Source organism: Chroicocephalus ridibundus, chromosome 4 (assembly GCF_963924245.1).
Source record: "Chroicocephalus ridibundus chromosome 4, bChrRid1.1, whole genome shotgun sequence".
Taxonomy (NCBI): Eukaryota; Metazoa; Chordata; class Aves; order Charadriiformes; family Laridae; genus Chroicocephalus; species Chroicocephalus ridibundus.
The window spans coordinates 81,294,598-81,320,262 of record NC_086287.1 but is presented as its reverse complement, the minus strand read 5'-3'; the positions used below and the strand labels follow the sequence as shown (position 1 = coordinate 81,320,262).

The 25,665-nt window shown below is 40.9% G+C and overlaps 1 protein-coding gene across 1 annotated transcript; it reads right to left on the bottom strand.

Annotated features, from left to right (window-relative positions):
- Positions 1-6,187: 6,187 nt before the first annotated feature.
- SHCBP1 (SHC binding and spindle associated 1) lies at positions 6,188-25,325 on the bottom strand. The gene is made up of 13 exons (XM_063332366.1): positions 25,195-25,325; positions 22,772-22,942; positions 22,062-22,177; positions 20,903-21,111; positions 19,735-19,827; positions 16,884-17,117; positions 16,614-16,782; positions 15,221-15,341; positions 12,132-12,263; positions 11,077-11,195; positions 10,233-10,319; positions 9,741-9,882; positions 6,188-6,765 (listed from the first exon to the last, which is right to left on the bottom strand). Exons 1-13 carry the CDS (start codon positions 25,313-25,315, stop codon positions 6,446-6,448), a joined length of 2,034 nt encoding a protein of 677 aa, XP_063188436.1. The 5' UTR covers positions 25,316-25,325; the 3' UTR covers positions 6,188-6,445.
- Positions 25,326-25,665: the final 340 nt, after the last annotated feature.

Here is a 25,665-nt window from a genome sequence, read left to right as displayed (position 1 = left end):
ACCTAGAGCACTGGGTACTGAAATGGTTAATAATAGCTAAACTGCTGCAGCTACCCTGCTCTAATTGCACATTTGACTGCCCACAGACATCAACCAAGGAACCTTCCTTCATCTAGGCTGTTACCAATTTCTGCTTGCAGGGAGAGTCAAGCTCACGGGAATCATGCAGACTATTCCTAGGCCAGCTCCTCAGCTCAGGCTCCCACGTTTCCAGTCTTTGCACCAGCAATTGGAGGCTATAAAATTCTTTCCTGCATCACCACGCTTGCACCTAACCAGAAATGAGGATAGGATGGGATGCACTATACACACCACCATTAACAGCTGTAAAAATGAGCTCAGCTAACTCTCGGCCTCCTTACCTTCCTGTAGGCATTAATAAATTCTTCTGCCTGTATTAGTCCTTCTCCTGCCTTAACTTAATCCCACCTAGTACAAACATGACTAAAAAGTAGACTTCCAGATACACCAAAAAGTTTTTAAGAACCCATAATCCACCCTCGAAAGCAAGGCAGCTCTCCTCTTAGAAAATAGCTAGGTCATCCAGAAAAACATTTGATTTAAAATTTAACTTGTCAGAACATTGATCTCTCAACTCCCCTTGCTACCAGCATGGTGAATACAATGATTTATATTATTACTAAAAAACTTTAAAAACACCCCACTTTTTATCCAACAACTGTTTCAAAGTAAATACTCTAAACAATTTTTCATTCTCAGAAATTCTGTAAATGATGCATTTGCTTTATTAGTAAATAGAGAAAAACAAAAAAATTGCATAACGTTCCTTCAAATTGCACTATACAGAAGCTATATCCCGCCCACCAAACATGAAAACCTGCCAGCTTCATTTCAGTTCCTATGTTTTAACCCTCAACATGTTGCATATTACCCACAAAATCTATGTTTGCAAACAAAAGGCTATATTAAGTAGTTTCAGCAGAAGACGAGGCAAAACATTACTCTAAAAAACCCTCCAGCCAGCTAGCAAAATTCCTTTGCACTGGAAAAAATATCTTCTCCAACACACAATAACACACTGCTGCTGGCAACCCTGCTGCCATGTAGTACTGAATTACCTCTTTGACAACATACAGACGTCATATTACCTAATCTCACATATTAAAGGACAGAGGCCAGACTTACTTCAGCCCTCCTTTATTTCAGAATAAGAAACAGGCACCTTACAGCACTGATTGCTCCTCTAATTAAGTTGTGGTAGTTATGCAGTAACTGTTGTCTTTGCTCCAAAAGTTAATTTTGTTGAGATGAGTTTTATCACTTTTTTTTTCCCCTTCCTCCAGAAAGAAGGTATGAGGTCTGGGCCCATTCTCTACTCTTAGTCTTCCCTGGTGAAAACAGTATAACAACTTAAATTCAGATGTATTCCAAAATTAGATCCTAACTTTCTTTTATGAAAAGCATTTCCGGATTACTTGCAGATTAAGTGCTGAGGTAAAGCACTTCTGACTAGAATATTTGTGAAATAATGGCAATTTAAGCGTGACATTCAGAGAAACAACTTGGGGGGGGGAGGGGGAATTCTCTGCTCCTGCATAGACCTCCCCCCAAGAGTGAGCAAACCAGAGCAGAGGAGATGACACCCAAAAGCAGAGAGCAAGACAGACCTCCCATCAGCCAACGGCACTAGGAGCAAACCACTTACATTAGATTTACTTTCAAATTTTACTTACCTTTAGATTCTTGCTCAGTTCAAATCAGACCTCTTCCATGACCAGCAATTGCCAAACCCCTTAGTTACTCATTCCAAGGTTAAGACTTCAGCCTCTTAAGCTTTCTATTTTGTATAAATAATCAAATTTTTATCGGAATAATCAAATCAAATATTTATTGGAACAGAGATCATAGAATCATTTAGGTTGGAAAAGACCCTTGGGATCGAGTCCAACCATCAACTCCACTCTACAAAGTTCTCCCTTACACCATGTATGTAGATGAATGTAATTCTCACACATTCCAGGCAAATGTAATAGCCAGTCTGGACCATTTTGGAAGCAGTCTCTTTTTAATTTTATACTTCTGGTTTACTAAAACAGGCTTGCGATTTAATCCCATTACCCACAGGAAAATGTGACTCCTATGAGGCATAGATAAAACAAAACCAAAAAAAATAATCCTCCTATGAAGATGAAGGTAATAGGGAAAGATTGTTAGCATTAAAAAAAAAAAAGTTTATCTCTCTACCACTCCAAAGTGTATAAAACTCCAAGCATTCTCCAGACCAGGAATGATCTGTACAACAGCTGGCTGGGTAAGTCCTGATACTTTTGAAACCAGCCTGAAGAGTAAGGCGTAAGGCAGCATGGTTATCTGTAGCAAATGTAGAGCTTATCTGAAGCTCTGCAGTTCCTCTCCTTATCTGAAGTGCTGCAAGGGGCACACTGATTGATTACAGGGAAAGAGGGTAGTTATTTCAGACTTGGCTTTGCTGAGGGGTTTCCTCCTGCTGTAACTCTCCACAAGCTCCAGGGACAGCACTGCTGCACCCGGGGGAGTAGAGGGCTGCCTCTGCTACATCAGCGGTTGTTTGTCCCACAAAAGGAGGAAGATTTAAAATGAAAAGAATAACACTGTTGAAGAACAGTGATGTCATTTTCTGCCTTAGCGGATGACTTAGCAAACAACCTAGCTGCTACACAAAGCCATTGCTTGTCAAGACAGTACTTCAGACAGGCTTCCCTGCTCCCAGGCACCTGGGCCTTCATCTTCTTGCCAGACTGCAAGCATGTGATCTAGTCAGTAAGGCAAAAGCTTGCCCACCATGAAAGCCCAGAAGAGCCCAGCCAAGCAGCCAGCCCCACCAGCAGGTTTCTGGGCCTTCTGAGACAGTGCCAGGTAGGGGCACATCCACAGAACAACCCCATGGTGCCAACAGCACTATGGCAGGAGGCAAAAGGCATGGCTAAACCCCAGTCTCTGTGGGCTTCTTAGGTAACATGTGATAGCCCTACGTCTACAGGTCCTGCAGCAATACATTCCCATTTGGCAGGTGCAGGAGTGGGGCATGGAGCCATTGTATGCCACTCCTAAAGAAAAATCATGGGAAAGTCTAGTACTATAGCAAAGAAAATTTTCAATTGCTCCACCGCTTATGAGGTATTCTAGGTCTTTTTCCTCCACTGATATAAATTCAGAGTTCACAGTCTGGCGTATCTTCCCTTACACCAATAAAGTTAATCCCAATATAAAATAATTTAGACTGTAATAGCTCTTCCATTTAACATAGCTCATAAATGTTTTATTAAAAAAAAAAAAAAGAGGTAGGTAGTGAGCTAAAAGTTATGACAAACCTTGCAGCACTTTAGCTTTACTTCCCATGTGTTTTTTCAGGAAAAAATAAGTGAATTTTTTGAAATATTTTTTAAAGTTGAGATAATATGTAGCCAGTTATTAATTTTGCTTTGTCCAATTAATAATTTACTGAGTTTTATACTAGAAGCTCCAACTCAACTGATTTGCCTCAAAAGCTGTTTCATATACTCTAGGCTCACAGCTACACTTGTAAATTCTTTTGCCTAGAATGTATCATTTTTATTAACCTAGATGAAGTCATGTAAATATCAACGCTTACACCAGAATCTGTGTTGTCTAGGAATCCTTTGGGAAAAGTGGATTCAAAAAACAGGAATATAGGTACAATTTGGTGTCAGAAAGGTGAGATTAATACAATTTGTCAAACATTACTGTCCCAGGTTCTGCTACGGTAAACTGGGACAAGACATGCTGCATGCAGCTTATTCCTCCTGGAAATATTTGCATGGCAGTAATTTATCTACTCAGTAAAGACATGAAGGAACAGGTAAAAGGTTAAAGACAAACCTCAAGGTTGCCAAGACTTGAGAAAGGAATAAATAGTGGAAAGGCCAGACAAGCAATAATAAAATGGGGCCAGAACCAACTAGGTAAGCCATGAGGTAAACTTAATTGCACATTTAATAAGTGTAAAATGCCGTTAAGTCCAAGAACAACAGGCTAGATAAATAGGACGGGGATATCTCATGCTGGGAAAAAGTTATTTTGCAGCTGCTTAAACATTTCTTGAAACTAAGTGTTGTTGCCAGGTTTTCTTTGACAGCTACACAAGAAAGCAGGGAGGCAGGGAACATTCACAGAGAGGAAAGTAGATCATTAGTCATCACTGTAACATCAAATACCTTTAGGAAAAACTAAAGACATTTAAGAAAATTTAAAAGTGTAAGAAGAAAAAATAAAATTTCAGAAAAATATTTACAGAGTATAATTATAATGAATTTATAATTTCAAACATATAATCTGCTATCAAAACACATCACTAAGTTGAGTGTACAAACCTTGTGTTAGTCAACAGTTCTTTCCCTTTCTATTTAAACATTTCTCCTTCTCCACTTCAAAGGAGAATTACAGCTGCAAAGTAAAGAAACTTACGTTTATCAGTGACATAAGCAATTGGAAAGACAAAACTCAGATGAGAAGGCTCCATTCAAACCTCAGTCCCTTGAGGCTCAAATGTCATCAAGAACTTAAATACAATTTTATCGTACAATTCCTGCACAAAGGAAATGGCTGGAAGTTGTACTAGCAGCCTCATCTTTTCACATTTTGCTCCTTGACCTACTAACAACCTGCACAATAGAATCACTGTTGGCATCTGGCACAGGAACAGGCAAAACTGTGCTGGTATTGAAAGCAGAGCTATATTTTTATTGGTATCTTCATAAATGTAAAGCTGATTTTTTTTAAAAAAGGGAGATAGGAGACTGTCAAGAGATAAGCCAGGCTTAAAATGAAATGCAAGAGAAAGATGCTACCTACACATCATGAAGGCAGCTTGCTCAGGAGAACTACGGTTTTGAAAAAGATGAGAGGAAAGAACCACAAAATTAGGTTTTAGCCCCAGACCTTTAATAAGGATTACACTCGGGAAACAAAGTCTAACATGAAAGCATGAGACATGGCACATGACCTGATGAATAGCTTAAGATACTAAACTACTGCCAGTTTTAGCATTACACTTTCACTTAACTCAAGTATTTCTTTAAAGTCACTAAGTGGCAAGCATTTATGAGTTTGTGCATGCTGAGATACTGCAATAGCATTTTTGTTCATCAAAACGCAAGGTTTAGTCCTGAAGTCAAGTGTCCTGAGCAGAACAAAAACAGAAGCAGTGGGCTAGGAAAGCTGCAATGAATTCTGTGGTTCACATAATGGAAAAAAAATGCTTGTAAATCACAACTTTCTCTTTTCCTTTCTATCAGCTGCTCACACTAAAACACAACACGTACAGAAGTGAATTTTGATTGTCATCTCAATTTAATAAGTCAATGTTTCACAGGACATCCTGAATCACTTAGGAGTTAGTATTTTCCTACATACATTTCACACACCAGTTCAAAAACTGACCTATAACTCTTGAAGACAGTACAAAATTTTGAAGAAGGCATCTAGGTTTGTAACTAAAAATCTGAGAGGCACTGAGTAGGAAGAGTTGTCATTCAGGCAGTCCTTCCAATTTTTCCCCTCAAGTAAAAACTAATTATGTGCAACAGTGAGCCACTGAAGTGCCTTTGTTTTAATTAATGTTCTACAGCTGTGGGCTGATAAGATTGCAGTGGAAAGTAATTCTTAAAAGTTTTCCATTCATTTCCAAAGCAGCTGCTACAAGTGGCATACAGTTTTAAAAATTTTAGAATAATGCACTGAAAGGTACAGTATGAATACCACTCATTGGCAGAGAGACATCTATTTTGATTTCTCTTTCTTCAGATTAACAGAGCATGGTTAGATGCTGTCCTCCCTAAGGAAAATGTGCACTGGTAGCTGTTGGAAGTAAACAGCCGGGCACAGAAAGACAAAGAAAGCTGAATGATGCTACCCTTCCAAATGCTAAGTTTTCTAGAAAATGCTTCAAGTAGGAAAAATGGCAGCCAACCACTACATTCCTAAGGAAGAGCATTTGACTAGCTTCTGTTCAATGTAAAAAATTAAGAAGTATGACAATCTTTTATAGGAGTCAGATGCAGACTAATGACACTTTAAAAAATATGGAGGAAGATATACCACTAATTGCTGCACATTTGTTGTTCACTTTTCCATGAAGAGCCCTATCTGCCATTTTCTTTCTTTGAAGAATTTTTTTTTTTTTTTTTTTTACACAATGAGAAGTTAAATAAATACACTTAAAAAATTCATCAGAGAGCTAGCAAAGAAGCAGCATGTGGATTAGCAGAATACATGCACAGTCTCCATGCTACAGTTCTGTTTTCCAGCATGTTATCCATACTTGCAGCAAGGAAGCAAAGTTTCCAGATGCAATATATATATACTATTAATAAATATTTGTCACATCTTGGTAAGATTATGGAAGGCTAATGGAACAGTGAAAGTAGCAGTGAAAATAATAGCTTGTGCAAATGCCTTATTGCAATGCCATTAGGAGTCAAGACAGTCAGAAAAGGAAGGTACCAAAGCTTCCTTTCCCATTCCATTTGAACTGATTGCCCACAATAGAAACAAACATTTCCTGTGACATTAAGTTGTCATCAGCTTCTGTGATTCCCAGTTCACTCAGTCTTTTCTTGTGCATCTGGCTCTTTTTCGCAGAAGTAGCTCCGAGTTCATTTGTAATTTCATAATTGCCTTCAGTTTGTTCAGAAATCCCAGCTTGCTCATAAAGGTCCAACTCATCAGTTACACATTCAGGTACTTCTTGCCTGAAGCCCCCTGCACAGGCTGTCCCATCACCTGCCCGGGTAGGCTGTATGTACCCTAAGTTGGGAAACAATAAGGATGTCATCAACAATCACACAAAGCAGCCAAATAATTTTAAATGCCTGAAATGAAATTTTCTTCAGTCTTAACATTTTCAGCTCATCCCACTCACTTTTTGGATAACTACTTAGTAATAGCCACGTATTCCAAATACACTGTAAGATGCTTAAGGAAAAGGTTTCTTCTTGAGATGACTTCAAGTTGCCAAGTGATAGTGATATTAGAGAACACTAGAGTGGGTTCACACATTGAACTTCCTAATGGTTCTTCTTGAATAAGACATAATGTGAGAAATACAGTTGTCACATTTTATTTACTGCAGAGAAAAAAATTCTGTACTGGGAGCATGTCTCAGCTCTAATGCCCAAAAGAAAAAATGAGCAGAGAATTATCATCAACCAGAAAAGCTGTACGAGAAGCCATATCTGCTTTCTTGCTGATCATAGAATCTTCATGGTTGGAAAGGACCTATGAGATCATCAAGTCCAACCATACACACACAAAAAAACCCCTACAATCTCTGCCACTAGAGCGTGCCCTGAAGTGCCAAATCTACACGTTTCTTAAATACCTCTAGGGATGGTGACTCAACCACCTCCCTGGGCAGGCTGTTCCAGTGCCTGACCACTCTTTCAGTAAAGTAATTCTTCCTAATCTCTAATCTAAACCTCCCCTGCTGCAACTTCAGACCATTTCCTCTGGTCCTGTCATTATTCACCTGGGAGAAGAGGCCAACACCCACCTCTCTCCAACCTCCTTTCAGGTAGTTGTAGAGGGCAATGAGGTCTCTCCTCAGCCTCCTCTTCTCCAAACTAAACACGCCCAACTCCCTCAGCCTCTCCTCATAAGACTTGGTCTCCAGACCCCTCACCAGCCTCGTAGCTCTCCTCTGGACACGATCCAGCACTTCAATGTCCCTCTTGTACAGAGGGGCCCAGAACTGAACACAGTACTCGAGGTGAGGCCTCAACAGTGCCGAGTACAGAGGCATGATCACTTCCCTGCTCCTGCTGGCCACGCTATTCCTGATACGAGCCAGAATGCTGTTGGCCTTCTTGGTCACCTGGGCACACTGCTGGCTCACAGTTAAGCTGGCCGTCCACCAGCACGCCCAGGTCCTTTTCTGCTGGGCAGCTTTCCAGCCACTCTGCCCCAAGCCTGTAGTGTTGCTTGGGGTTGTTGTGACCAAAATGCAGGACCCGGCACTTGGCCTTATTAAACCTCATACAGTTGGCCTTGGCCCATCGATCCAGCCTGTCCAGGTCCCTCTGTAGAGCCTTCCTACCCTCAAGCAGATCAACTCTCCCACCTAGCTTGGTGTCATCTGCAAACTTACTGAGGGTGCACTCAGTCCCCTCGTCCAGATCATCGATAAAGATATTAAACAAAACTGGCCCCAAAACTGAGCCCTGAGGGACACCGCTGGTGACCGGCCGCCAAGAAAGTTTCACCCCATTAATCACAACTCTCTGGGCACGCACATCCAGCCAGTTTTTAACCCAGCAAAGAGTACATTTGTCTATGCCGTGATTCGCCAGCTTCTCCAGGAGAATGCTGTGGGGGACGGTGTCAGAGGCCTTACCAAAGTCCAGATAGACAATGTCCACAGCCTTCCCCGTGTCCAGACCCCAGGGGTCACATGGTCATAGAAAGAGATCAGGTTGGTTAAGCAGGACCTCCCTTTCCTAAACCCATGCTGGCTGGCCCTGATCCCTTGGCTGCCCTGCACTTGCCGTGAGAGCTCACTCAAGATGATCCTCTCCATGATCTTTCCTGGTACCGAGGTCAGCCTGACAGGCCTATAGTTCCCCGGATCCTCCTTCCGACCCTTCTTGTAGTTGGGCGCCACGTTAGCCACCCTCCAGTCATCTGGTACCTCCCCTGTTGACCAGGATTGTTGATAAATGATGGAGAGAGGCTTGGTGAGCTCTCCCGCCAGCTCCCTGAGTACTCTTGGGTGAATCCCATCCGGCCCCATAGACTTATGTGTGTCTAGGTGCAGAAGCAGATCACTAACTACTTCCTCCTGGATTATGGGTGGGTTGTTCTGCTCTCCATCCTTATCTTCCAGCTCAGGAGGCTGAACACCCTGGGGATAGCTAGTCTGACTATTGAAGACAGAGGCAAAGAAGTATCTCAGCCTTCTCCTTGTCCTTGGTTGCAACTTCCCCCCCTGCATCCAGTAAGGGATGGAGATTCTCCCTGACTCTCTTTTTGTTGATGTATTTATAAAAACTTTTTTTGTTGTCCTTTATGTTAGTGGCCAAGTTGAACTCCAGCTGGGCTTTTGCCTTCCTAATTTTCTCTCTGTATAACCTAATGAGAGCTCCGTACTCCTCCTGAGTTGCCTGTCCCTTCTTCCAAAGGTGGTAAACCCTCCTTTTATTCCTAAGTCCCATCAAAAGTTCCTTGTTCATCCAGGCTGGCCATTTTCCCCGCCCTTTAATCTTGCGACACCTGGGGACAGCCTGCTCCTGGGCCTTTAAGATTTCCCTCTTGAAGAGCATCCAAGCCTTCCTGGTCCCCTTTGCTCTTCAAGACTATCTCTCAAGGGACTCTCTCAACCAGTGTTCTGAACAGGCCAAAGTCCACCCTCCGGAAGTCCAAGGTGGAGGTTTTGCTAACCCCACTCCTTACATCACTATGAATTGAATTGATCACTCTTTTTTCCTGTATGACCCAAGGAGGCCAGTCATACAGGCTTAGTAGGGAGCACAGATCAGGTACGTAAGGACTTTACAATGGAAGCACACGCACACCATGAAGCACAGACAATCACAGTATTTCTCTGCAGCAAGTTCATCCTTTAGGAAATTCCAGTGTTCTGAGAGTTACGAAAATTTATTTCAGCTAAATCAATCTAGGCATTATTAGAAAAATTTAAGAGACTTGATTATGAGTTATGCAATCCAAAAACCTGGGTATACTAGATGTACGAGTTCTAGGACTTTCTTCTAGGAAGACAAAAATACCTTTTGTTACGTCTGCTGAAGCATCCTTTACATCAGAGGGCATTGTTGGTCTAACCAGAACCACACCATATCCTTCATTATTATGGATCACATTATTGACCATGGTGATCTTGGGAATGTCGTAATGTTCATCTAAGAAGTTCTAGATCAAAGAAACAGAAGCCCAACGTGTTATGTCCAGCTAAAGGGATGCAAAATATTCAGTTTTAGGTAGAATGAGTTCTATACATTGGCTAGAATTTTATTATATGCCTATACAAGTGACATTGCAAAAGGCATTTTCTTTCTGGCAGATAGGAAACAAAACAAATATACTGCTTTGGTGGACCAACCCAAGGAAAACAAGTACCATTATTATCATCATCATATGTGACATAGAAGAGTTCTACCATAAGGCAGTAAGGTTATAAGCCAATCTAAACGCAAGTTATTTGCATTAATTCCAGCAGCTATAAGTTTTTCAAAAACAAGTACATTCTGCCTTGAACTGACCTTTATAAGTATTCCCTCTTTGCAGTGGTGTATGCCATTGTCTAACAGGGTGCACGTACTACCTGGATATATTTCCACACCAGCACCCTACAAGATAAAATTGATAGCAGGTCACAAACTGTTCGGACACATTTCCAATTTAACTTGACAAGTCCATTGCAGATCTTTGTGTTCATCTACCAGTTTGCACAACACAAAATTATTGTACCACTTCAGCTTCACGGCTTTGTTAACCAACTTAAGCAGCAATACTCAAGGTTGAGGCCCCATGGATAATATTATTGCCAGCAGTCCATAAAAGCTCTGGTAAAGAGTAATTGTAAAGCCTTGCATTACTTTCTTCTTCTTTAGTCATCCACCCCAACGCTCAAAGCCCCATCATTCTTTGACATGTCCTAATCAGAGTTCAAATCTGTGTTCATCATCCTTCTGTAAGAATCAATGGACAAGGCATTCAAAAAGGGCATTTCATTTGCAGAAAAAAATGCAAGGTTTAATGAGAAAATTATTTATGAGCAGAGAAAACAAAATCACTTTAAACGTATTGCAGGACATGAATCAGTCCAGCAATACAGCAATGATTATTCCACAGATGCCCCCTGTTACATTATTTTCATATCATTGCACACAAATCAGCATGAGACACTTCACTAGATACTATTGGAGGCTACAAGCCCCTGGGACAAATCTTTTTAGCTCAGTAACATGTAACTGTCCAAAATGAATTTGTAAAGGTTCTCTCATGAGCAACAGAAGTCACCCCCTTAGTGACCGTTATTACCTCTAAGCAGAAACCTTTATTTTAATTTAGCAAAATAAGCCAGACTTAAGAGTTTGTTTGTACCTTGGCACCATACAGATCTGAGTGTTTCATTACTAGCTCAGCTGATGTTCGTACTGTTATGCCTGTAGTTTCACATTGTAACACACAATTCTCCAAGGTGGTTTTCCCATGATGGACATCTACATACACGGAAAACAAATATTGTTAAATGAACCACTTATACAAAGGCAAAGCTCTCCTACAGATAGATGGGCTTATAACATTTTTGCAGTGTGATAAAATTACTGTTTTAATTTTATCCTCTACAAGTTGATTTTACTGCTTTGCTTGTGCATGGTTCAAACACATGCTATTTTTCGAGTATAAGCAGGAACACTGCTGCAAGGGGGCACTACTCAAAGATTTGTCTTAGAGGTTTTTTGGCTTTTTTATTTTTTGAAAGTGACAGCAACTATTCTTTTCATTAAATTCCTAAGAGACTTTTGAATTAATAACATATCAAATACATGTATATAGGTATTAATAAACATTTTTACATGTTTAAAACCAAATGTCTGTTGAGGCAAAGTATTAATTAGCACCTTCTGCAAAGACAGAAAGCCAGGGCCAGTAAGCTCATTGGATACAATTTAGGATTATTTGAGCCTCAGTTTGAATGTGCTATCAACAAAGTTCTACCCTACTTCTACAGCCCGTGCCATTCCTCAATGGAGAGCTGGCTGGGTTCAGGTGCAGCTGAATATCACCGTGGAGGTTCTTTTGTGGAAAGAGGAATTATTTCCTTTTCCAGGCAGCCTGACATAGGCTGTGCAGATGTTCGAGTAAGGTTGCCTTAACATCATAAAAATGATCAAGTCAAATGATCTTATCCAAGTATAAGAAAAAAACACGATAGCCAAGATAGCTTGAAAATACAAAGAGTAGAAGTTATTTTGATGTCCACATTATAAGCAAGTTAAAAAAAAAAAAAAAGGGGAAGCCTTGATATTTATACCTGCAGGGCTCCTCTTTACAGTATTTTGTTAAAACTAGTAAACTAACACTGGGTGCCAGGTTTAATTCTAATAGTAAATTATGAAAGATTAACAAAAAGGTCAAGATGCTTTTATACTTACTTAAAATCCCCTCCACAGCATCGTGTTGCACTAACTTCAAACTGGAGATCCTTATATTGGCTCCTGTACAGTCAACAAAGTTGTCTCCTTTCCCTCGTTTTTCTATCACAATATCATCTGGCAGGCCATAGCCTTAAAGCAGAGGTGAAAGATGCAAGTTTGGTGAATAACTGGTCACAGTCAGATGCTCAGCACATAACAGACATTTAAATTAAATAAGGAGGTTTAAAACCTGAGGTCTAATATCATGAATAGGATTTTCCACCAAGTTGCCAGGCTACACCTTACATCCCCTCTATACCAAGGTACTAGCACTCAAAACCAAACTCAAAAGATATGTTACTTGAATGACACACAATAAAACGAAAAGTTGAACAAAAGGATAACTGAGCTCACATTTGCCAAGGCCAAAGTTCTCACACCCAAAAGTTACAACAGAGCAGGGAGATGTGGTAACCAAGGGCACACAGGCACCTGCAGTATGCTTTCAAAGTACAGAAGTTCCCTAGAGCAGGCAGAGGTTCCAAAGAGCATGGAGGAAAAAGCAGTCACCACCACAATACAAGGAAGCAAGTGCACAGGACTTGATGTTGTTGGTAAGCTTCACTCAACTTCCCAATTTAAATGAAACTTGGGTCAAAATTTAATGTTCCTGTGTTACACGAGCTTCCAGATTAAAAAGAAACTTTCACAAGCGTATGCCAACATTGATTTACTAAGCCATCCACAGCTGTCAGCATTCAACCACTTACAGGGAAATTTATGAGCATGTAAAGCTTTTATTGCTTGTCACTGACAAGAATCATGACAAGGAAAGCAATAATGCAACGTCTATTGAAGCAGCATGAGTCCTATCATTTTCTGAAGGCACACACAAACTCAGATAAGAAGTGCCTGAGCAGGAGGCTAGCTTTTAGCCAAGTGCATAAATAAATACTGTAATGTGAAAGTAGAAAGGTTAAAAAAAAGAGGACATTGAACAAGAGTTGCCAGAAAGTTTAAAGACAGCAGATTTAATGCAAAGTTAAGCCATTGATACTATACTATCTAGAAATCTCTTCCCACTGCTACTGATTTATGGTTACCCCTGGGGAGGAGGTGGCATGGGACAGTTTACTTCCAGTATGTAAAAAGAGAGCACCACAAGACAGCAAATGGCAGATCTAGTTTAACTTCACGAGAGAAAGAGGTTATTATCCAAGGCAAGAATTTTAGGAATAATTGTCCTAAAGACTACCTGCAACTTTTCTAACCGTGCCTTTAGCTTGATCTACACTCACCTCTGAAGCTGCAGCCCTACTAATAAGGAGGAATCAGGTGACAAGACAAGTAATACAGAAGGAAGGATTCACCTGCTGTCAAGTGGTGTTTAATACACAACATGGTCATGCTATAAGTTCTGCCTGTAAGCTAAGTGACTCCACAGGAGCTAAAGGCAACTGTCATCCAGTAACACTGATCACAGGAACTAGATGGGCTGACGCTACAGGTTTCCATCCAGCTTGAACAACTGCTGTACAAGCAGAAGGGAAGTTCTTAGGTGCCTTTACTACACATTTTTGTCAAGTGTTAAAGTTATCCTTACCATGATTTCCTGCAGCTGCTACTGCTTTAACCATATTTATTTCTTTTGAGCTTTTATTTATCCCCAACTTACTAATCCTCATACTTTCAACCATAGTACTGACTTGCACAGTAGCTAGAAAAAAAATAAAAGCTCTACTAAGCAAAGTGTCACTATATCTTTGGTGAGTCACGCCTTCACCCCAAGAAAGACACCAAAATGTCCATCCGCTCAGATTAGTGCCAGTAAAATTTTTCTTGATACTCCTACTTCAAATGTTTTTGGCTGTTACCATTACTATAAGAACTTCTCTAATATGAGTCCATATAAGAGGATTAAATACCCTGACACGTATTTATTATTCAGAGTGGTTAGTACTAAAGACAGATATTCATATGCCTTGGTCCTTAAAATAGAGCAGCTCATTCTTTAATATGTGTGCTGTTTCACCATTTGTATTACTGTTTCCTCAAAGCTAGGAAAGCAATCGTCATAAATACCACCCTATAGAATTTTAGAACAATGCTATTTTTGCAGATAAATAAAGCACTTTATTGAGGTCCTTTATCCTGCAGGTGCATCATCTATCAGCATGTATATCTATATAAATCAAACATACACAAGGGAAAGGTGAGAAACTAACACTAGAGAAGGGCAAGAAAAATAATGTCCAGAACAGCAGGAAATTAAACTCCCAGCCTTTTTCCCATTAAGAAGCTTTGACAAGATAAAAGTGCAGCTAAATAAGCATCTGAACAGCTGCACATGCCCCAGTGATGTACAAACTATTACATTGCAACAGAGTGTGCATGCCTAAAGCAGAGGAATTACACTGAGAAATGAAGAATTAGGAGGAAGAGATAGCAACATATCCTAGACAAGGCAGAAGAATTTCAAACAAACATTTTGCAAGAAAAATGGAATCCACATATGCTGTGACTGTTTCTGCAGAATAAATACACATATTAAATCAACAGCTCCATCCTCTACCCATGCCCTTCCCATAATGCAGATTCACGTTGGCAGCACCCCCCCCCCTTCACTGACATGCAATAAGTGCTATAAACTAAGTTCTAACAGCACTTGGTTCTTTCAATCTGTATTCACCAGTGCTGTACTGGCAATGACTCTCACAGTATACCTCTGAAACAGATTAAGACATGTAAAAAAGAATAAGGACAACTCTCAAGTACTCTTAAGTTAATGGTTCTAAAAACTGAAAACTCTCAGAATGACTTTTGTGCTTCCTAGATTTAAAAAAAAAAAAATTAACAAGTCCCTCATGTTTCTGTTGAATCCTCTCTGTTATATAGATAACCAGGATTTATCCAGACAAATAGTTAGCAGAAATGATGAATTTACCATTTATCAGTAAAATCTGCAGTTTATTTGCAGAAGCAGGAACACTGAAGAAAAAAAGCAAATGCTCCTGCCAAACTCCACAAGAAGTAAATCCTTATGCAGAGCTAGTTTAAGACACTCAGTTTACTTTGTTTAAGGACCTTTATGCTACCAAACCTTCTACCTTCTAGTTCAACTGAATCAGCAATGCAGAACACGCCATCTACAACATAATGACCAGGACAGATGATGACTGTGTCTCCTTCATAACAGGCATTTACAGCTGCCAGTGGATCATTATGAAACTGTAAAAGACAAACAATAAAATCAGCTCCTGAAGAATGCTATAAAAATGGATGCGTTTATGCCCTTAAAGCTTGCTTTTCAATTAAATGGTGATGCTTCTGCTTAAAAGAAACCCTTCTTAATGGCACTTGTAATACGTAATTTCTACTTTGAATTTAAGAATCATAGCACACACTGGACAAAAACAGCCTTAAAACATTCCTTTGATGTTTATGTCATGTCCATTCCCCCATGAGAAAACTGGGGCAGAGAGACAGATTGAAGAGCATATGCACCAGAAAGCAAACCTCAATATGGCCTTGGTTACAGGCCAACATTTGAATTGTGCCTGAAGTGACTTGCCATGATTTACTGAAGAAATAGATGACAGAAGGTAAAGAAAATAAAAACTACAAACAACTCAGCAACTAGATTTGAGCTGGTCTGAACACTGACATAACCCTTTGCTCCTGGTGCAAGTCACCCCAAGATAGAGTTCAGATATTACAGCAGCAAATGTGGGGTCCACATGGTCCTTTTACTTGCCCAAAGAAGGCAGGCTGATATCCTTCACAAATATTACTGTGGGATTCTGTATTGAAGGATAACAAATAGTAGAGAAAAATTGCACATTTATTGCTTCCCATCAAATTCAAGGGTAAGCATAGTGAGAGCGTTTTTCAATTGCCAAGTCAGAAAATCTGATTTATAGCCCAAAAGTTAATCCAGGACCTTCCCCTGTGGCTCCATTTTGCCCATCTGTAATTCATGAACTTGATCAGAATACAGCAAGCAATTTCATTTGAGCTCAAGGAATCCAGACTGTTCTTAACTGCTGAAGTGGTAAGCCTTGTCTGAATTCACTAAAACTAAACATAACTGCTCCAAAATAAATATATCTCCTACACAGAACTAAAACAACAGAATGACATTTCCTTCTTCAAACTCTAGATCATTATCAGTAGCATCAAAAGACACAGGTACTTCAAAACTAAATATAAGTACTTTACCACGTTTCATTATAGAATTGTTACGGAAGGTTTATCTCATTATTTCCTACACACAGGAAGGAAACTGCTTGTATGGATTACTCAGCAGACACGAATGAATTAAATTATTTATATCATCCAGTCTTACCTACTATTGTTTAAATTACAGTGCTTTTTTTAGACTGACAAAAAATAACACTCTGCAAATGTAGCATTTTGCACATGATAAATTAACTTAGGTCTTCCACGGTGTTTCTTGAGGAGAAAAAAGTATTAGTAGACAGACAATTCCTGTTACTGTACCTGTATTTCTAGCTCTTCACCACAAGATTCAGGGCAAAGTTTGTCCCTTATCAATGACTGCAGCAGACTTGCCATCAAGCTTGAGGATACAACGTGAGTGATCTTGGTACCCTTTGGTCTCTGTCCTTTAGCTTGGAGACCACTGTATTTTTGGTAACCAAACACATACCTAAAACAAGGGCAACAAAGTCATCAGTTCTTTCTTCAGTAAAGAACGTCCATGCGTAGTTTCACATATGGCCCTCCTCCTTGCACAAACCCACCAAGTACCTCAGCAGAGGATTCTCAATTAGTTTTAGTTTTTGTTTTAAGTGTTCTATTTTCTCATACAATTTCAGTCCTTCCACCATGGAGACATTTTCTACTTCCGAGTCTGAATCACTGCTTGGTATGCTGTTCCTCACATTCAAAAACTTCCTGTAAAGCTCTTCACATTGAGACAACAAGTTCTGGTAATCAGCTACAAGCCCAGAAGGCACACGGTGTTCAAGGATGTCATAATGCCTGCAATTCAGAGCAAGAGGTCAGTGTCTTTCCCATTTACAATTTTGAAAGATCAAATACAAACCCCAGCAGAACCTGAGGAGTTCTGCATCGGTACTTCAGTCAAGATTTTCTGCAGTCTATATTAATACTGCTCGATTTTTTTGAAAGCAGCAAAACTAAAAATCTGAAGAGACACAAACATATTACTTTCTAAATAGTTGCCCATCCACCTTGAAAGGTTATACACAATTATCAGAAACTCATTCTACAACAAAGGCATAAGCACAGCTATAAAAATTGGTAAGAATTTAGATGGTAATTAGATATAAAAATTAGCCTATTTTTAAGTATTTATTAGAAAAACTGAGAAAATCCTGTCTGAAAAAGAAGAGAAATTCTGTCTGAAAAAGAAAAGAAAATCCTATAATGTGAAGTGTCTATTAACAACAATCTGAAAAACTACCTGGACAAAACCACAGCATGAATAAGAAAGAATCATTATCAGCACCAGATGAAGATGTGAAAGCATTGCATAGTAACTTTTTCACCATCCCAAGAGTATCCTCTACAAATTAAATTGCAGGCCAGAAAATGCCAGTTGCATTGCCAAAGTCAGAAAGATGAGGACATCTGCCAGCTAGACGGTGCCAAGCACTCCAGGGCCAATCATGTAAGACCAATCATGGTCACTACAAAAAAGCTGGACAGCAATTAATGATACAAATAAAACAAGATTTAATTATCTCGCACCATTTTTGTAGGGAACCAGTGGAACACAGTATAAGTAGCTCTATTCAAGAGGCTACATGAAATAAGGGCAAAGATGTTCCCTCAACTTTCAGAAGTTCTTTAAAAGGTGCACTTAAAGCATGCTGCAAAGAGCAAAAATATCTGTCGTCAGAGCAGTCACTGTCTATGCAGTTCTGATAAACAGGGTGTACAGAAACCCTAAAAACCTCACAAAATTTTTGCAATGGGGTTATCAGAGGCAACAGCGTAAGTCAATGCAGCATGATTAACAGCAGAAGAATTTATAGCAATATAAAATATTTGAAGGAAACTGAAGGTTGGATGTAATTTGGCCCCGAAATGTATACTCTACATTTTAGAGCTGATCACTATGAAAATGCATAAACCTAACTTGTTTTTTCAAGCTTTAGTTAAACAGTTCATACAGCTTTATTTGCCTCAGAAGACTAGTACAACCTATAAAGATACTGTCTGTTCTCATTAAAACAGTGCACAGAAGAGACCTGGAAAGTTTAAAGCATCATATGTTTCCATGCATTGAAGATTAATGTTTTTTCTGAGCTGACACATCTGTGCTTAGATCACAACAGTGGATAGCGCCTACATCAGTGTAGCTTAGAGGACAGGCTTTGTATCAAGCATGGTATGGGAGAATAAGAAAGGATAACATTTACTTTTCTGCTTGAAGACATTGTTTAAGTATTTTGGATTCTTGCTAAAATGGCTGTAAGGCCATGCGCAGTGTTAAAAAAAAAAATAATAAAAACATTATCCCATGTCACATCGTTGTGTTCTGGTTTCATTCCATGCAAAATCTCAGTAAGGCTCCAAAAACTCAACAGAAGAGTCATTTTCTGGAGCCTACAAGTACATACACTTGGGAAACATGTACAGTTTCCATATATAACACTTCCTCCTTATTTGCATGAAAATACAGGCATATCGGAGTCCTCAAATGTCACATTGTGTCCTATTTGAACAAGAGGCTCACAGCCTCCTTTATAGTGTGGGTAGTGATACTAATTTTCTTTGTAAAATACATGCTATATGCTGTATTCTAGCCCATGTAATACTGTATTCTAAATAGCTTCACAGGGTAGGTTATAAATATTCACTGATGTAGTTCCCCAGCATCATAGCAGTATCAAACCTGGATCTGAATGACACAGAAAATTCCAGATACTCATGATGCTAAGTTATAGCAAATAAAGAAAAGGAATTTAAAAGTAACTCTCATGAAAGACATAACGAACAGTTACTGCATCAACTCCCAGAGGAAAACCTACAGCAAAAACCACTTTTCTATTATTCATTCCAGGTAAATTTTATCGTGTGCTTTGGTTATTTAGCATCCTCAAAAATATAACCACATTGTGTCCTTGCGCAACGCTTCAGTTTCATATGGCAGGACAGCATTTAAATCCACCTTCCTTCAGAAAACTTAATGCAAACTAATCCCACTAGGGAAAGAAATACCCACATTCCTCCTTCAGCATGACCAATTTACAAGTTTTTGTTTACATTCAGTTCCATTCTGATTCTTATTCTATGCCCAGAGGTATCAGAGCATCCCATAGTAACTTTAATTAGGATTGCAATTCCTACACCTGCTATTTGAAGAAGGCTATAGCTGGATTTGGAGCGCCATCTGATGGAAGGTCAAGGATTAGAGGGAAAAACTTGAGGGTTCAGAAATCAAGTGGCAACCTCAGTTGCCCTGTCTGTCCTTACAAAATTTTGAGCATCAGACAGTGAATGCTGCCAGAACAAACTTCCTTTGATTTACTAGTGAACAGTTTTCTTTGAAATCTATTTGTCTGTCACTATTCTCACATAACCCTTTCCTGTGTCTGCACCCTGATAATATCAAAGGTGTTGCACTTACAATCTCAGTCGAGGCTCAACACATCGCACAAAGTAATCAAAATCATCCTCCTCCTCCTCGTCCCAGGTCCTCCAAATGCACTGGTAGAAGAACCTTTGGAAGCAAAGCAAGCATTTAAACACGCGAAGGAGGCCACATTTATCTGAGCAGAGACAACAGCACTGGAAACACAAATGTAATCAATTTGAGAATTCATCTCAAAGCACCACCTCTCTCCAATTCCATGTTACTATCTTGTAAACTATTTAGTATATGCAGAAGTTATCTTTCTTGTCTGTTGTTCAACTGCATAAAGAATTTTATTTTTTTAAGTTCAAAGTTCGTAACAGCCTGAGTCCCACTGCAGCTAATAGTTGGATTTGAAAACAAGACTTATACCCAAGATCCTGAGACTTTTCAGTTGTTTGGTTTTGGTCAGGCATCCTTCAGCTAAGCTTTCTTTTCCATAACGAATTTGTCACCTCCATCGTTGAAGCTTAGATCTCTACTACTGAGCAATGCTCAACAGTATGAGTGTTTCCTCCTCTTTTCCTCCTGCACCCACCACTTCATAAATACAGCCATTCTCTAGATGGGAAGGTCATTCCTCCTATTTTCACTTTTCATCTAGTCCTACCGCCTATTTGTAGACAGCTTTCAAGCAGCATGTAGTACATGAAAGCAAAGGAAATGGAAAAGAGACATGGAGAGAGGATAAAGAAAAAGAAAGTAGTAGTAAGATGTGAACAGACACCTGAAGAAGAAACAGCAAATTTAGGGGAGAAGGCAAAAATGCAGAAAAACAGAAGAATGAGGGGGAAAAGGAAAAATTCCACCAAAATGTCACAGAGAAGAAAGGAAAACTGCACTAGAGCCAGGAAAATGATACAGCCTAAGGAAACATGGGATGGAGAAGAGAGGGAAAGCAACACAGACCCACACAAACACCTTTTGGCACAGAAAGCAGACAGTAAGCTGCAGATAAACATACCTTGTGATTGTGTGATTACTTGTAGCTGCAGAGGATACCACAGGTTTTCTTTGTGACCAGTCTCCTCAGTAATCAGATTTACTTTGGAAAGGCTTGTGGAGCTGCCAGCATGACCACAAGAACTTGGGGCACCCCCCTTTGGGTGCTACCAGAGTGCAATTGTTCAAGACAAAAATTAAACCTTGAGCATTTTCTTACCTGACATGCTCTACAGCTAGTGCTGTTTGATCAAACTCTCCCGACTCGTCATACACAACCCACAGTTCCTGCAGTGGTATCTGACGCTCCTTCAGCTCCAAGAGTTCCTGCATGCACTCCAAGGTAAAGGTGCTAACCTGGGACTCACACAGGAAAGGCTCACTGAGTTGCACAACTGCTTTCAGAGCCGAGTACTCCACATCAACAACCTGTTGGAACAAATAGTTCTTATGATTTCTCTAAGCAGAGCCTTAGATATGGCTGAGGAAGGCTAACATGAAATGTGTAAACCAGCAGGCCATACTGCAAGTACCAGTTGACCCACACAAACCAATGCACATTGCATAGTACAGTGAAGGCAATCCATTCAGCTGAAGTAAAAACCCCAGAATTAAGCTTCTCAGAACCACACATATAGAGCCTTTTCCACATCAAAACTTTGTTCAAATCCCTCATAACACTCCAGCCAGTAAGTTGCTTCCCTGTTCTGGTCTTTTGTTTTTTTAAGAAACAGGCAAAAGCAGTATCCTCAGACTCAGACAAATCAATACCTTACAGTCCTCAGGGACTCCTTTGGGGCTCATTTTTCAAAGTGCCCACAAGACACAAACAATCCAAAGAGGCAGTCTGGGCCACTGAAAACCATTTTGTTACTAACTGGTCAGAAACACTGAGAGGGTATAAAGTTTTGCCCTTTTCAAACATGTAGTGGAACTCTAAGTGTGGACATCCAAGGTTTTCACAAAGACGTATAAGTTGGACATTGTGAGACCTAGAAGAGGAATATCCCAAAGCAGCAGTACTCAATGTGTCTGTGACAGGAGTATGCAATGCAGAAGAGCACCCACAGTAGCAAAGTGGGTTAGAAGGAAGACTTTTATTGATTAAAAACACTGACAAATGATCAGAGCCTGATATTTGAAAAGACTGTATTACAACAGCCAGCTCTGGAGCAAGTACACCAGTGCACAAGACACACATTGTTTCAGAACAAGGCTTCCTTTGAAAGAAATGCCTATTGCTCTAATTGCCAGTGATGACTAGAAATTAAAACTTTACTATCTTCTACCAGCTCATAAACTTCATAGGTAAATGACCTGTTACAGATTTAAATAATATAAATTGGAGACAAATGCCTGAACAACTGCATTCCATTTACCTCAACAAGGACCTCAAACACATTAGTGCGCCAAACTGCCTGCCATCCAGATGGTTCAAGGACCTTCTCCAGGTACTCAGCTGTGAATTCTTTCACCTCAGAAGCTTTGCAGTCAGCTAAAAAGAAATTGAAGACCGTGCATTTATGCAAGAGAAGAAAGAAAAGTCCTCCAGATCATTGGAAAATGGAAGTCACCACAGTTGAAATGTTCCTCTACCACACCTAACGTTGGATTTAATTCTCTTTTGCTCATAACTGCCAGATTTTTGCTGTCTCTCTCAGTACTTAGTCATCTGTTTTATGCTTCCCTGGAAGAAGAGATCCAGTATTCAGCCTTCCAGGTACTGAAGATTTCAGTGCCAGCAGGATTGAACAGCTAATCTGTGCCTTATCTTAAACAGTCTTACTACACACAAAAAAGTTCTAGCAATATCAGTTAAAACAACGCACAGAATCTGATATTAGCACCTTTTCCTTTCAATCATTCAGATTCTATTTACTTTTATTAAAACCATTTCCTCCTGGTCCACCAGCTAGAGCAGCTGAGGTTACAGCATAAGTGACTGCAGTACACAACATCTTTTCTAGTCCTCATTATTAAGAGCATCTCTCAGTTTAACATGAAATTGACTCCATTTAAACTGGATCATTTAAGCAGACACTACAAGAATCCTGACTACATGTTCCTTTTCTACTAAGAAATTACTTACCCAAAATGTAATCCTGGTAAGCTTTAAATCGCTCATAAAACAAAAGGTGATCGGTGTGAAAAATATCTGGAAAAAGGACATTCCCATCTGGCACAATCCTTCCTAAAGCAGTCCCTGGTTTGTCACGACTGCCATAATCACTACAGGAATCATCATCTTCCTGGAGCAGATCTGGGGAGAGGAGTAGGAACAAAGCAAACCCCACAAACTGTCAGTTCAATTCAATCATCATTCACTCCTCTATTCCCAAAGAATTCCTCTTCAGACCAAGATCTATCATGAACCTGCTTTCTACAACACATCTTAAATTATGCTTGGTCAAGTGACTAACTTGGTCGCTTGCTCTCTTCTTCAGACTATTCACCCTGTGCCAAAAGAGGATCTTCCTCTTTGTTGACACCTGCTCTTAGCTGCAGTTACACGCCAATTTACTTTGTTCTATATGCAAGATCTAAAATGCTTTAAGTAATATATGACCCATTCCTATACATATTATGCCTTGTTAGTATGTTGCCTGCAGCACCCAGACGTGATATCAAGCAATAATTCAAATGATTTTTGAACATGTATAAAAATCAGCTGATCTCGCACACAACTGATACAAAATAATGCACAGAATTACTGTGAGCAAAGAGCAAAATATAAGTAAGAAGTATGATAAAACTGCAGATACTAGTCTCAGCTAAAGATGCATTTTCACAGTTGCCCATTCCTTCTCTTATGTCTTTCCCTGTTCTTCGGTACAAACATTCTTTTTGTATTTTAATAAACTAACGAATAACAAAATCTCCACACCTGAAGGCTCCATGGAAATTCCAAGCAACATATTTACATAGAAGGAACACAGCGTTGTAATTTTTAGCCCACTTAAATAGGCATTGGCTGATTCTTTACTTTGAAGGGCTCGATGCAATGATAGCAGCCCTTTAGAAATCTTCAAAAAAGTGCCTCCATTTGTGCTTTCACTACAAACTCAGTCACTGTTGGGTTTAGAGTGCCTCACAGGCCTGGTCCTCCATAAGTTCAGAAAATATTAGAGACATCTGCAGTAAACCAAGGGTGCTGATTTGGGTCTTCCCTCACCCCCTCTTCATTAATGTAACAGTTCAAGACACCCTCATAGTCCCTAACCTAATTCTTTAATAATCCATAGGCCTCTGCATTTTCATTAGGCTCCAGTCTGACCTTTACTAAAAATAAAATAAAATAAAATCACATTCTATTTCTAACACAAGAAAGCTAGCAGTTTTGACCTCAACTTTGCTAACTTTCTTACACACCTGGGGCCAAACTCAATCAACAAAACTAAAGTCAGCACCAGTGTATGAGCCAATTACAAGTGCTTAACCAACACAATTTCTCTTTGTAGCAGAACCACTGTAATATCATGTAAATAAATAAAATGAAAAGGTGATTTTAATCATCAAGTATGATTTATGAAATATTTGAAAATATTCCTGTAAAACCGTAGTTCTGTTATATGCATGCTGTAAATAAGGTATTTTTTTTTCCCACAACCCATAATCAAATCCAGCAACTATGACAGCAGTACCCTTTACAAGCATACCATGAATTCCAAAGCACAGCATACACCCAGAATAAGCCATTTAATTTAGCTTGCTCTTTGTTTATAAACTGCAAGCCTATAAACACATATCAATAGTGACCTGGCACTGAGCAATGACACTCAGTAGATACTAAAAGCACCAATATTGCGCTACTAAGGCAGAGGGCAGGGGAGTCACTTCCAGGAAAGCATTTTTTCCTCTGTCAGTATCGCAAACACATACATGTTCCTGAACGCAGATTTAGACGTCTGCCGTATGCGCCCGAGACACACACGGTAAGATCATAATCAAAAGGGAAAAAGAAATAAATTGCTTTACTGTGTTTATTTCCAAAGACACCCCTACGTCCCCTCGCAGGGCACGATTTCTAGCCCGGTGCCAGCCCCGCGCGCCAGCAGCCTTACGAACCGGTTCGGCCCCGGGCACCGCAGCCTCCGCGCCGGCGCCTGCACGGCGGCGGAGTGGGTACAGGAAACGTTTTCCCCGTAAGGGCGGCCAAGCAGCAGCACAGGCTGCCCAGAGAGGCCGTGCTATCTCTGTCCGTGGAGGTATTCGAGCCCCGGCCGGAGCCGCTCCGAGCAGCCTGGTCTGATCTCACATCCCCTCGCCCCGCAGCCTCCAGCGTAGGGGCTGGAGCCGGGCTCCAGCCGGGCAAACCGCGCGTCCCTGCCTGCACTGCCCTAGACCAGGGCGGATGGTGCCAGCGGACTTTCCGCGGCGGGACGGCCCCGCGCTGGCCCCTCAACGCCTCCCCGGCCGGGCAGGCGGGGAAGCGGGCAGCGGCAGAACCGGGCCGTAGGTGGCTCCGCATCACCGCTCCCCATGGGGCGGCCGCCCGGGACAGGCAACCCCTACCTGGCTTCGCCTCCTCGGCGCGCTCCTGCGAGCCAGCGCTGCCCACGGCCGGCAGCGGAGCCAGGCCTTCACCCCGCGGCCCCTCCGCCTCAGCGCGCCCCGGTAACGCCGATTCCGCCATTCTACCCGCGCGGCTCCGCCCGCTGCAATTTCAAACTTCCCCGGCAGCTAACCGGCACGGGCACCGCCCGCCCTGATTGGCCAGCGGCGGCCGCGGGCGGGAGCGGCCGCAAGAGGCGGGCGGCGGCGGGGCCGTTGTGCGGCAGTGTCCGCCGGCGCCTCCTCGCGGCTTGGGCTCGGGCTCGGGTCGGGCTCGTAGCGAGGCTGTGGCGCTGCCCCGCCGGGCGTTCCCGTTACCCGGGAACTGTGACCGGTCCGCTGCCGTTTTGCAGAAGTCTGGCCGGGCTCCCTCTGGAGCGGGGTGGCGGCCGGAACGGTCGGAAACGGAAAAGAATGCGTAAAACCTCCCGC

Excerpts from the sequence above, each read along its gene's own strand:
- SHCBP1 (XM_063332366.1), bottom strand. The coding sequence starts at position 25,315 with ATGGCGGAATCGGCGTTACCGGGGCGCGCTGAGGCGGAGGGGCCGCGG. Across the intron at positions 17,118-19,734 it reads GTTGAGCCTCGACTGAGATT|GCATTATGACATCCTTGAAC; the intron begins GTAAGTGCAACA and ends TCTGAATTGCAG. Across the intron at positions 15,342-16,613 it reads GTGAAGAGCTAGAAATACAG|TTTCATAATGATCCACTGGC; the intron begins GTACAGTAACAG and ends TGTCTTTTACAG.